The 14,801-nt window shown below is 34.8% G+C and overlaps 1 protein-coding gene across 2 annotated transcripts in view; it reads right to left on the bottom strand.

Moving 5' to 3' along the window:
* The window catches only part of LOC145246061 (intermembrane lipid transfer protein VPS13A-like), a 468,532-nt gene that overhangs the window by 283,090 nt on the left and 170,641 nt on the right, over positions 1-14,801 (bottom strand). For both annotated transcript variants that reach the window (XM_080107901.1, XM_080107902.1), the window contains exon 6: positions 12,402-12,571. In XM_080107901.1, the coding sequence (XP_079964027.1) occupies positions 12,402-12,571 (170 nt within the window). The remainder of the gene's footprint in view (positions 1-12,401; positions 12,572-14,801) is intronic.

The raw sequence follows: 14,801 nt of genomic DNA, 5'->3' as shown, positions 1-14,801 counted from the left end.
TAGTTGTTCTACACGAGTCCTGGAGGTGACTAGTTTGCAGTAGACAGAACAGTTTCCGATGGTAGTTCTACACAAGTCCTGGAGGTGACTGGTTTTCAGTAGACAGTTCTAGAGTTGGAATCCATTGCAAAAGATTCTTCTCGTGTTGATACAAAGAAAACATATGCGAAGTTGCTACAGAAAGTTTAATATTTGTGGAGAAATTCTGGTTTCTGATTGGTTGGTAGCAGAACGTGAATTAATTCAATTCGTCAGTTCCTAGCAGAATCATTTATAAATAGAATCTCCCAATTGTGCGGGATCATACTCCATTATAGAGCAAAAATATTGTACCATAAACACTGCTCCTTCAGCTTCAATTCCTATTTTTTTGTTAATTTAATTGGTTGCTTACAAACCTTTTCTATATTAATGGATTACAATAGCTTAATGCTTAAAAAAAAAACAAAGAAATACTAGTATGGCTATCTGGCATAGCTCAACATGAACAACAAAATAAAGGAGTTGAAAACATCTCCCTATCTTTTTCTGTCCCCCTCACCATGTCCCCGTCTCTAGCACAACGAAAGTTTCTTATTTTGTTGCATCAGCATGAAAGCAAACAATTAAGATACTCTAGAAGAATTGGAAAACAGAATTACAGAAATCCAGGGTAAATTAGCGCTTCTAGGAAATCTATCAGAGAAGTAAAATCCAAGTAAAAAATAAAACGTTTTTTTAAAAAAAATGGCGGAGAAGGCAATATGGAAATAGGAAATAGCAAAGTCATTTTAGCAAATGGACAAGGTGAAGTGAAGATTCAGTGAATAGCAAATGGACAAAGTGAAGTGAAGATTCAGTGAATAGCAATAAAGATTGAAATTGAAAATGAAAAAGGAGAAGTGAAAGGAAAATAAAAATTGTCCAAGTCAAACAAGATTTGCCCTACCATACTGAAGGACAGAATAGATAGTATACTCTGAAATCTATATTTGGATTCCTCGGACTACTGTTCTCATCTTTAGTAGTCCAATGAATCCAAATACGAATAACCAATACTCATCTAAAAAAATTCAGAAACGTTATACCGAAATATTTGCTATTAGGTTGGTTGGTTGGTTGGTTGGTTGTTTTACGGCATATCAACCCTTTTCGGATTATTTAATGCCGAATCCAAAGATTTTGAAGAAAAATTTTTTTAATAGGATATATTTGTTGTTTTCACGTCGGTTTCTATTTAACCCATAGTTGGGACCCTAACAGGTACTACCACTCCGGGTCAGAGTGGACCTGGGAGCAATGGTAATTAAAGGGTGGCTCCACACTCTCCAAAGCCCACAAGCTGGGGCCTCACCACTGGATATAGTTTAAGGTCATATCCAGGACCCCCATTGAGGGACTTTTACCCTCTGCAGGGGGGCAGTCGGCATATTCTAATACCCCACAGACAGGGCTTTGCTATTAGGTAAAGAATCAATCAATCAATAAGGGTTTTATCACTCAATGAGGAACTCCTCCCTGGACTTTAGCCATCTAACCGTCCTAAGCTATCTGCTGCCATGTGGGAAACTTTTTTTTGGCTGGAGTGCCAATAACTGAGGTACGACCTAATTTTGGCCTATAACCTCCTTCATGACCATTACGACCTCTCGTGATCTTCTCTTCATCCTGGTACCCGAACGTGGACTAAGAGGACACAACCTGCTCCATCGGAGATTTAGACTAAACTGATGTAAAGTCGTATTTTTCATCCATATATCAACTCTGGAATAGACTGCCGCTTGAGCTTGTCACCGCACCAACAGCGGACCAGTTCAAGATTAAGTTGGATAGGTTCTGGTCAACTATATTTCCAATAGTGTAAACTCACAGCATCCCTCCCTCCCTTTGTCGCTTCCTTTTTTACTTTTCCTGTACCCTTAAAGGCAACGAAACAATGTTTTAACCTATTTCGAATGAATTGAATATATATATTATATATTTATTTATGCAAATATGATTAAATTCATATTTGTAATTTGTTTTTAATGCATTAATTTGCAAAATTTACTGTACATTTTTATGAACCTATTTCCTCTGATGAGAATTGTATTTTTCAAAATTCTGAAATGAGATCTTTCAAGTTTATCTGTACTCCTTGTTGGATAATTAAAAATTCTGTATACCTTTGTTTTTTTCAAATTTGAATTAATTTTCAATAAGATTTTCCATTTTATATATATATATATATATATATATATATATATATATAAATAAGGGAGTAGTCACCAACTGTGTATTTTTTAACATTTTATTATTCCGTGTCTTGGTTTTTCATTGAGAATTATGTTTGGATCATGTAATAATGTTTTTAAGTCATTGAAATCGTTTTTACGCGCGTTTCAGACGTTCTGTGAAGCGTCCTCGTCAGAAATTATTTTCAAATGTGTTGGAGATGTAAAAATGGCAATTTTCGTAGTTCATTTGAAGTGTTTCCAAGGGGTGGAGGCTTGTAAGTGTTTATTATTCATTGGCATGTTTAATTTTTATTACTCTTTTATTGGGCTTGTCGAGGCCACTGACCAGGCTGTAGTCACTCTCTTTCTGCTAGAGTTTTTTTTCTTTTCCTTTAGGGTGGGGTGGGGTAGTGTGTGTGTGTGTGTGTGTGCTTTTATTGGTTTGAGAATGTGTATACTGTTTTATAGTATTATGAGGTTAGTTGCTTCCTTAGGAAGGTGACTGTGATCCGAGGTCGTTACTAATGTGTATGTGTGAGGAGGGGGGGGGTCAGCTCTTCTGAAATAAGGGTAGCGGTGCTTTCATTCTATTTTGATATTTATTTTTTGGATTCTTGGATTTTAGTATTGTGATTTTTCATTTTAGTCTTTTCGGGTATTCCTTATATTATGTTTGTTTAGAAAGAGGGGTGTATTTAAAATATGTATAGGGGATTTTTTAATGTTTCTATTTATTTGTCTCCCCATGTGGGTATGGCCAGACCCAGGATCGGTTCCTAGTGTGGGGAAGATTTTGTTCCCCAGAGGGGGGGGGCAATTGGAGGGGGTATAGGTATGGGAGGGGGATGATAGAAGGGATGATAGTTGTTTCAGTCATGAGGGGGTTCTCCTCCACTGACTGAGGAGGGAGCGAGGTGTTGGAACAGATATTATATTATGGTTCTAAGTGTTTCCTAGTGTTGTTGGTTTCGAGGTTAAGTAGGGTTGGTATTGTTCAGTGTGTTGTATTAGAGATAGGGGTGTTATGTCTGTGTGTGGTTGTATGCACACACGTGTGTGTGTTTTAATGTGTTGGTTCTGATTTATGTGCGGGTGTGTATATATGTATGTGCATGCGAGTGTACCTTGCATTTCATGTTTTTGTGTGATGATATTAGGCTCTGTTCAGTTCAGGAGTGAATCTGGTGATGAAGTTTTTTTCCTGTGTAAGTAAATAAAAATAATTGTCTGTTTGGAAGATTGGCATTATTTTGAAGCTGTTTCCACTGCATGTGTGTACGTGTTTTGAAATATAGAGGTGTCTGTTATCTGCAATTTTGATGTTGCTCTTATGTAAGGCCACTCTATTGCTGAAATTTTTGGTGGCGCCTATGTAGGATTTGTTGCATGTTGTGCATCTTAGTGCATATACTGCATTTCTGGAGGTGCAATTTAGATCCTTTTTTATTTTGAATGTTTGTGTTGGGTTTTTGAATGTGTATGTGTTACCTTCTATTATTATGTCACATCGCGGTTTGTTGCATTTTGTAACTCCTTTTGTAGTATGTGGGACGAGTTTTGAGGAAGTTAGGATGTGTTTTAAGTTTTTGGGTTGGCGTTTGCTTTTTATTATTTTTGTTGTTTTAAGTATGTTGTTTAGTTTGTCGTTCTGATTGAGGAGGATAAGGTTTTTTGTTATCTGTGTGAATAGTTCTGGGTTGTTTGTGTTGTATGTAGAGACGTATGCTAAAATTTGTTCTTTGTTGTGTTCTTTTGGGGTTCTTAGTTGGTCTATTGGAATTTTTTCAGCCAGTTCAATACCTTTCTGTATTAGTGGTTAGTGGTAGTGGATATCCTCTTTTCCGCAGTGTTATTTGTAGTTCATTCAGTCTAGTTGAACAGAGGTGTCTGTCTGTTACTATGGTGCAGACTCTACATGCTAGGGAGTAGGGTATTGATTTTAGACAGTTTTTAGGATGGTGGCTTTTGAAGTAGAGGTATTGTTGAGTGTCTGTGGGTTTGTGGTAGATGTCTGTGATTATGTTGTTTTTTATTGTTACTAGGATGTCTAGGAAAGGTAGTTCTGTGGGGCTTTGTTCTAGTGTGAAGTTTATTTTTTGGTGTAGATTTTGTAGCAAAGTGTAGAGTTCTTTGATATCCCCCCATGAGGTTCTCCAGAGGATAAAGCAGTCGTCTAGGTATCTTTTCCAAGATTTTATGAAGAGTGTTTTTATATTGTGCCCGTACTTTTGCTCTATCCTTTCATAAATATATATAGCTTTAAGTAAAAGAGAAAAATCAATTCCACAAAAGGAAACTATCCGGATAATGCCAAGCTCAACAATAATTATTGAAGCTTATACAATAGGACAACAAGAGAATGAAATGAAGACACAAAAACTATATATAGGTAGATATAGAATGGATCATTTATTGAATAATGGAATACAGGCAAAATTTGGGGGATAGAAGGGACTCTTTATACTAGGGCATTTTGAAGTCTAATGCTTCTCATCAGAAGAGTAGAGAAGGTGCTAGGTAGCAGTAGAAACTTATAAATATATTGCCGCATATTACCTTTCAGTTTTACAACCTTACATACCCCCCCCCACCAAATTGATCAAAAATTACCCGCTCCATATAAAATAGACACCCCATAAACCGTTAAAATAAATTACCACACAGCAGCAATACACCTCCTGTTCAACCATAATACATATACGCCTTAATCTCAATACTATATATATATATATATATATTCTTATATATCATACTATATATAATAAGCTTCTCCTTATTTATTTAGAATTCATTAAAGCTTCCAACACTATAATTCCTCTTAATCTTTTTCATCCCTAACGAACCTTACGCTAGACGCCGCATCTCCCCTAGGCTACCTAGCACCTTCTCTACTCTTCTGATGAGAAGCATTAGGCTTCGAAATGCTCTAGCATAAAGAGTCCCTTCTATCCCCCAAATTTTGCTTGTATTACATTATTCAATAAATGATCCATTCTATATCTACCTATATATAGTTTTGCGTCTTAATTCTCTTGTTGTCCTATATATATAAGTAATGGGACTATTTCAGTATTATTACCAATTCCGATTCTTTATGAATCTAAATATTTAACTAAAGAGTTGCTATTTCCCTGATTTCTGTTAAAAAAAAAAAAAAAAAAAAAAAAAAAAAAAAAAAAAACACACACACACATGTTAAATATGCAGATATTTTCCTAAACATAAAATTACACATGTGGAAAATGATCTATAAATTTTAGCTTTACTGGTATTTTAAAATCAATAAATATTTATTATTTTATTATTATTACCAGCAACGGAAGAATTTGCTTTAAACAAAATCAAATAAAGAAAAAAGACAAAAGGCACTAGTTTTCAATTTTTCCAATTAATCGTTCCAATACTAATATATATATATATATATATATATATATATATATATTAGTAGTGATTTATAGTGATGTACTAAGATTTTACATCTAAATACAAGAATAGATTTAACAGTCCTAAAATTCATATTAGAACTGTTCACAAGGATCTGTGGCATAATTCAATTCTAAGTGACACTCTTCTGGAGGTTGAAGGTTCAAGGTTAAGAATACAAATGCGAACTACACAAAACTTCCACCCAGTCATGGCCGAGAAAATAAGAGCATGGATTAAATTAATGTGTAGATTCGCATGCTTGACAGAAAGATTCCCTAATTTTGACAACATACACCTTAAAAAGATGTAAGGTTACATTAGCTGAAATGGTGCGAGAATCATACTCAAGATGAGAAAAGTAGTTAAAATAATCCAAATTATAGAAAATTTGAAATTCTCATCTAAAAAATTTAGAAACGTTGCAGAAGATTGGGTGATAGTCAGTTAACGTATTTCCTAACTTCCAGTGTCTGCTATTGAAACCAGTAACAAGGAAAATCAGTATTATTTTATTTTTTGGAATCATTTAAGATGAAGTTTCATAATTTGTATTTTTTTGCTAACTGTTATCCTCATCTTCATAGTTGCTGTTTCACCACATTTTGGTCAACTAATCCTCTGGCCTTCTTCAGTTAACCATCTGAAGAAGGCCAGAGGAGAAGTTGGCCAGAACGTGGTAAAGCGACAACAACTATGAACATCAGGATAACAGTCTGCAAAAAATGAATACACAAAGCAAATCAGTTCCTTCACTTTTGTTCTATATCTTCCCTGTGGACGTACTTTTATTTTTTTTTTTATTACATTTTTCTAATCGTTTTTTTTAATAGTAATTGAAAAGTTTTCGCTCTTTTAATTAAGAATTATTGAAATTATTTTTTTTGAATTATTGAAAAACAGCTTAAAAATCTTTTTAAATAATGAACTATTTAGTTTATGAAGCAAAGCCAGCCACAGAACTGCATCACAAACAGTAATGAAAGATCTATTAGACGAAACTTCAAACACGTTTAGTACAATGTGATGGTTTTGATTACAATAATTTTATTTTTATAATTTCATAAACATATTTTTTTAGATAAATTTTTAAAAAACATTTTTATTTCATTATTAAAAGTGCAAATAACAGTTTGTGTTATTTTTATTTGTATACGTTAATTTTTATTATATACTTTTCAATAATATCATTTTCTTATATATTATATTCAATAAATCATTTCACAATAGAAATACTGAACAAAGAGTGAAGGAACTGATTAGCCTTGTCACCACTTCCGATAGCAGACACACTTGAATTTAGGAAGTACGTCAGCTGACTATAACCGTGGCCTTCGTTATAAAGATGGCCGGCCAGCTGAAAAAATGACGTCATCGCCGAGGTCCCAACAAGCAAGATATGTGGAACTCTTAGACTGTTAATAATGAACAGTAATTTTTACAGACAGCGTTACAAAACTTCAAAATTGGATTAAAATAAAGAAATAAAGAAAGAACACGATTTATACTGAAACTCATCTAATATTAATAATAAAAAAATAAAAAAAAACACAAGTTATTTGTTTAAGTATATTATAAGCAATTGAATATTTCGTTGTATTATAGATTTTAAAGATTAGAATGCGTTCTTTAATTACTTATAAATTACATTTTAAAAAAGTGAAGGAACACGATTTGATTTGAAATAAACTTTAAGTTTATTTAATATAATTTAATGAAAATGATGCATGTAAGATTATGAATATTTGAAGCAGAACACAAGCAAAACATTTGATATGAGTTAAGACAATAAACAAATATTAAAATTAAACTTTTTTTTAAAGCAAAATGAATATTTTTTTTAAATCAAAATGAATATTTTTAAATCAAAATGAACCACAATATTTTTTTCAAAATCAAAAACAATATTTTTAATAAATTCATGAAATATTGCACAGTAAAAAAATTAACCTAAAGAAAAAATCATGTTTCTTATTTAAGATTATTTCACCACATAACAAAAATAACATGCAAAATCATTTTTTTATATCCATATTTTCAGTTTGTTAAAATACGTGGGTTTGTATTACTGTACACAGATTCGAAAAAGTTGTCAAAAAACAAATATATAACAAATAAATGTTATCAAAGGCAAGATAAGTTACTTTTCTACCAAACTGGATATATTTTTCGTGTTTTTATTCAATGTAACATGTTTATTCAGCTTGAAAAACAGTGTTTACCGATGTATTCGAAAATTCCAGATGGCGTCTGATTCTCTCTTTAACACGGTAAGTTTGGGAAAAGGTGTTATAAATACAAAACCGGATAAAATACTGTTAAAAACTCGCTCAATATATGTTACCGTGACATAGGTTGACATATATTCGGCGGGTTTTTAATAGTATGTTGTATAGTTTTTTATTTATAACACCTTATCCCAAACTTACCGTGTTAAAGAGAGAATCAGACGCCATCTTGAATTTTCGAATACATCGGTAAACACTATGTTTTTCGAGCTGAATAAACATGTTACATTGAATAAACACACGAAAAATATTTGGTAGAAAAGTAACTTATCTTGCCTTTGATAACATTTATTTGTTATATATTTGTTTTTGACAACTTTTTCGAATCTATGTGTACAGTAATACAAACCCAATTACGTTAATGAAATGAATTGTACTTATTTACTATGCCTCCCCACGGGACAGAGTTAGACACCAGGGTCGTTTTTTAACGTGGAGAAAAGGTACAAAAATAAAAATTGTCTCAGTCGTGAAGGATTTCTCCTCCACCGAAAGAGAACAAGAAATAGAATGCAGCATCTGGAGAACAGATACTACACTTTGATCTGGTCCCGAAGGCCAAGACTGTTTAAGACCACGAGTGAACGCGCGTTTTTTTTGTTTTTTTTAGTTTCATATATATATATATATATATATATATATATAAAATAAGTATTTTTAAATTTTATCTTTCTAGCTTTAAAAAAAAGTTTAAAAATTTTATCAGCCGGCATAATTTATTTTTAAATATTGAAAAATTTCAGGAAAATTAATTTTTGTTAGATTTTTAAACGTGTGTCAACAGCTTAAAAAAATCGTGTTTTAAAGAGTCGATGTTGTCTCGCATTTTCATTAGTTTTGTATGCTGTAAAAATTTTTTTTTTAATATTAGCAATTTATTTGAAGCTTCTTCTTTTGAATGGGAGAACATTTAGGATGATAATATTGAATTAAATTATAGTTACATCGTGTTAAATACAGGGGGGGGGGAGCACGTTAAAACTTACTTTGCTGAATGGAGATGGTGTAAAATCTTTTTTTTTTTTTACTGCATTATAATTCTTTATCTTTCGGAAATGAAAATACTGTCACTTTTTGGTCCTTTACGATAATTTCCTCAGCAAGTTGGAACGATGCACCGTGAAGGCATTTTAATAAAAAAAGAAATATTACACTGACTTCAAGACGTTACGAATGCCTACCGGTGACTACCGGTGTCACCGGTATGGACTATCCGTGATGACGTCAGCAGATTAAATTATTTTTGCTCACCGGCCATCTTATCTTTTAAGACGGTCTTGCTATAACCGAAGATTACCGTCTCAATAAACACCAACATCTTTCACTTAAAAGTATGACTTGACAATAGCCAAATGCATTACATAAACATAAGCAACTATGATGGTAACGTTTCCTTTTGAATATATACAGATTTATCTCCCTTGGTACAACAGGAATAGCTATTTATATATATCGATACTGAAACAGTGTGTATTATTGTTGCAATATTTTTGTTATGAGAACTGAAAGTTAGAAAGTTAATACTTATAGACACTGGTGATAGAAACTAATGAATCAAATTGAGCCATGTTCTACTAGCAACCAAGATTGCTTCATAAAAATATTGAATCTTTGAACATTCCGGCACAAAATTTTTTGGTATAAACATGGACATGGAATATGTGCCTACATTAAAGATGGCTTTCTGTGTGATAGGGATATCTCCAGTGAAGACCGTAATTTATCTTACATGTGCTTCCGGGTTGCACTTGCTTACACCACTGTTTATATTTGCTCTATCGCCCTCACAACAGCGGAGTTACTATCTTTAAGAGCATATCTGAGAAAATTGACCACATACTGTCTGCTCACCCTTCAGCTAACATTCACATTTGCGGTGACTTCAATGTTCACAATGTGGAATAGCTGACTCACTCTAATAAGACAGATGATGAGGGGAGGTTCTGTCATGATTTTTCCATTGCCTATAACCTCATCCAGATTATTCACGAACCCACCCGAGTGCCCAATACTTCCGGTCAGTATGCTATCCTTCTAGACCTTTTTCTCACAACTTCTCCTGAGCTATGTTCAAGTTCCGTTCTGTCTCCTTTGGGATCGTCCGACCACTCGGTTGTATCAGTTAAGATAAAAACAAAATGCAATAAATCTTCAGATGTACCTCTCCACTGTACTGTATATCGATACTCCACGGCTGACTGGGATAGCTTCCGTACCTTTATATCTGATACCATCCAAAAAATTCCCCCCCAAAAAAACTAACAGCCAGCTATAGTTCTCTCCAGAATGTGCTGCTGCTATCGCGCACAGAAGTCACTTTTTCCATAGCTACCAACGTAATAGATGCACTGAGACTAAAGCTGCCTTCAGGACTGCCAGCAACCACTGCAAAAGAGTAATAAAAAATGCAAGAGAGCTATATGCTCAGTCCGTTAAATCCAAAGTAGCTGAGCAGTGGCTTGGTTCCCACTAGTTCTGGCAAATAGCAAACAGACTCCTGAACAGAAGCGTACATTCTATCCCAACTATCATCAATAGATCTGAGGTCATCTCGTCAGCATCAGACAAGGCCAAACTATTTGCCAAGAACTTTGCAGCTAATTCCCTATGCAACCAAGGCCATCAACTCCTCGTATTTCCTCCTATAACGGACAACATGCTATGCAACATACAAATATCTGGGTGTGATGTTGCCAAGCTAAGCAAGAACCTTGATTCCAGTAAAGCAATTGGCTCTGATGGCATTCCAATCATTGAGCTGAAAAAGCTTCAACCAGAACTTGCTCCCATACTTACAAAACTCTTTAAGCATTGCCTTAAGGAGAAGTGCTTCCCAACACCCTGGAAAACCTCATCAGTATGCCCTGTACTTAAGAATTCAGGTGATAAGTCATCTCCCTCTCAGTACAGACCAATAAGTCTCCTGTGTGTCATGAGTAAGCTGCTGGAATCCATATTAAATAGAGAAGTAGTCAACCACCTCAGCAGAAATAACCTTAATGACATGCAATATGGTTTCCGTTCTACCAGATCTACAGCAGATGTGCTGTTATATCTCATAGGATTAGCGAATCTCTTGACAAAGGCTTCCTCTCTAGAGCAATTGCTCTTGACATATCAAAGGCCTTCGATAAAGTATGGCATAAGGGCCTACTTCACAAGATTTCCAGCTACGGTATAACTGGAAATGTTTTCTAAATCATTACATCATTTCTCTCTGATAGGCTCATAAGAGTAGTGGTTGATGGGCAGAAATCAGAGGTCCTCAATATTAATACAGGGGTCCATCCTGGGCCCAACTCTCTTCCTGATCTACATCAATGATCTCCCAAAACAATAACTTAACTCAGTCGTTGACATCTATGCTGATGACACGACCATCTATGGCAACACATCAAAGGCCGTAAATGACAAAGTTCTCTCAGATTCTCTCTCCTCTGATCTTGAGCGTGTGGTACAGTGGGGGAGGAGGTGGCTGGTTACTTTTAATGCACTTAAAACCAAGCTCCTATCTTTACATCATCAACACTGATCCCCATCTGGCATCAATTGAAATGTGTGGCTCTCGTCTAGGGGAAGCTCCATGTTTTGACAAGCTTCTGGGCTTGACCTTTACTCCTGACCTGAAATGGAAGACGTACATCGTCAGTTGCCAAGGTCACTGGAAAAATGGTGGGATCCTCCTACCACTCCAGAAGATATCTCACCCCTGATGCAATTCTCTATCTATATAAAAGCCAAGTACGTCCAAGGATGGAGTACTGCTGCCACATCTGGGCAGGAGCTGCTAAAAACAGCCTATCCTGCCTTAACAGAGTACAAAATAGGCTTCGTGGCCTAGTGAGTGATGCCCTTTTCTCTTCCCTGCAGCCTCTCTCCCACAGGAGACGTTGTGAGCCTGTCTGTTTTATCGTTACTACCATGGCAGGTGCTCATCTAAGTTCCAATCTCTGGTCCCCCCTCCCCCTCGCCAATCTTTCACGATAAACACCAGTCTAGCTGAAACCACTATCAAATGTTTTTCCCACTCCTTATCTGTGCCAAAATCAAAACGTAGATTCCATGAACAAAACTTCTTTCTTAGAAGTCCACGCCTGTGGAACTGTTCCGGTTGCCTGTTTCCCCACCCGACTACAACCTGGATGTCTTCAAGTCCAATATAAACAAATTCCTGATGAATCGACCCCTTAAGACTTTATCAAATCTCCAATACTAATGTACTGTACATGCAATAGCCCTTATCCCCGAGTGGCTTCCGGGCCTTGATAATTGGTGACTTCCTTGTAAAAAAAAAAAAAAAAAAAGATTTTGCTCTTTGCCTACAAAAGTATGAAGTCCAGAATATGTACCTAACAGCTACCCACTGAAAATTCTTCATCAAGGATTTGTATATCGGAAACTCTTCTGAAATTAAACATGGCTTTCAATTCAAGAATTATATTAATAGAGATGACACATTAAGAAAAGGTTAAAAAAAAAAAAAAAAAATACATACTTGGAAGATTAACTCTTGAAGGGAAACTCCAATTGCAAATGGATGTTTTGGGTTGGTAAAATGATCTTCATATCGGACATGAATATTGCTCACTTGAACTTGTAAATTTTTAATGATCTGAGCAACCAGCTTCTCCACAAAAGAATCTTGTTTTGCAACTTGTGGCTCTTCTGCAAAGAAGAGAGAAAATAATGTAGAACTGCAATTAGAAAAAATATATACAGATATATAGAAGAAGGGAGAGAGAGAGAGAGAGTTAGATATTGGGGCTCAGGGCACCCAAGGCATGCCAAAATGAGAATTCAAGTAAAGAAAGCCCCCGGGCAATGCAAGACGATTACAGCGAGTGAATAACAAGAGACCCGATTGTTAACCTCCATTAGCCTTTGGCACAAAAGCATCCTGATATTTGAACCGACGCAAAAAAAACAAAAAAAACAATAATAAACCATGAAAACAGAATTTAGGAATCAGAGCTTGATTCAGAAGCAAACTTAATAAAAACTTATAAGTTTTAAATGGAAAAGTCACACGACCCAAGAGTGAGAGATGTGTGTGATCACCAGTGCTAGGACAACAGCATATTCTTTTCATTGTTTTGAGTCGAGTGTGTATCCGTTGATATCTTATATGCTTTTATATAGAATGAAATGGTTCTTGGTTGATTAATCGTGTCCGTGTCGGATATATACTCGAGTGTCAAAACAATGAAAAGAATATGCTGTTGTCATCGCCCTAGCGATCACATTCTGCATGCCATCCTCATTTCTCTCCGCACCACACCACATCTGTTTGTCAAATAAACTGATTTTTTTTTTATAGCCAAAAGAATTTGTCATGTATTTGATAAACTCAGCAATACTTTGGACGCAATTTTGTATAATCTATATAAATAAAATAGATGTATGTGTGTGCATGTTTGAAGATATTTAACCTACAAACTTTAAAACTACTAGTGGCAGAACACTGAAATTAACAGGAAATAGTAATCTAACACCAAGGATTGTTTATAATAAGTAAAATCTTTGTTTGGATGGATGAATAACATGTACAGAAATATGTTCATAAGTTGAAATGCAAAATGTTCATTCCAACTTGCTGACATATTTGTTTTAGTTTTGTGTGTGTGTGCAAATTCATTCATAGATTGTAGTGGTTTAATTTTAAATCTTATCTGTTGATAGCTCAAACAGTAGGGAATGCAGCTGGAGCACTAAATGTTTTAGTTTCGATTCTAGCTGATGGTACCCAAGTCATTGTTTTTTTTAAAATGGTAAAGTTTGAATTTTTTACCTTACTGACACTACTATTTTGCTAATCACAAACTCATTTAGTAAAAGGTGATAATGTACATATGAACATTAAATGCCTTAGTAGATTCAGTTTTCTCATAGGATATTATGTACGAACATGATTAAGTGTTGCTACTGGCATGAGAGTTAACTAAAATTCTAGTAACAAGAATCCCCTTCCCTTCCTTGATTAGATTTTTATTCAATCAGTAATAACCGAGTTATTCATAAACGCCCACGCTTTAAACTACTACCAGAAGCGACACAGACAAATAGTCCTATCCAAAACCTTTTGTCACGTCGCATATATCTTTATCCCCATACCCTTTTCCAATATCCATTCTCCTTCCTAAAAGTAAAGAGAGAGAGAGAGAGAGAGAGAGCAAGTAATTTAAAAGCAAAGTTGGTGTGAAAATCAGACCACATGGTGCAGAAAAGATTTTTAAAATATTCAGAGTTCAGAAGCCGTCAAATGCAGACGCAAATGAACGGAATCCGTGGCAGAGAAATTACCAAATTTGCCATACGCCCGAATCAATTCAATGGCGATAACTGCATGGGATAATGCAATGGCGATAACTGCATGTGTTTCTCAACATAGCAGAAAAGAGTAAGCACACCAAAAACCCATGCTCACTGCAAACCTAGGAATGGACGTGCTACCACAAACTTCAAAGAACTATTAAAATTCTGGTAAGCTTGGAATTGGATGCTTACTTCTTTTGAACGTTTTATTTCTGTTGAATATTTCACTTATTCAGATTATACCTTCAACAGCTAACTATTATGTGATTATTAACCCACTCCTCATGAATAGTAGAACTAAAATCTTCAGGCATATGTTTTTATGTAACCAAATATTGTTCTAGGATATAAAGAAAAGAAAAAGCGACATTGGTTAACTTGCAGACTTCCTTCATTTGCCCCGTTCTGTTTTGACCTGTTGGGACATTGCATTCTTTGTTTTGTTTTGTGATTAATAAATTTCATGGCATAATAAAATAGTTGATATATATATATATATATATATATATATATATATATATATATATATATATATATATATACACACACGATTTTTGTCATGTCCGGTCATCTTGTCTTGTCG

Source organism: Euprymna scolopes, chromosome 23, assembly GCF_053919585.1.
Source record: "Euprymna scolopes isolate OS-2025 chromosome 23, ASM5391958v1, whole genome shotgun sequence".
Classification (NCBI taxonomy): domain Eukaryota; kingdom Metazoa; phylum Mollusca; class Cephalopoda; order Sepiida; family Sepiolidae; genus Euprymna; species Euprymna scolopes.
Note: the sequence above shows the minus strand (reverse complement) of the source record. Positions and strands in the feature narration are given on the sequence as shown.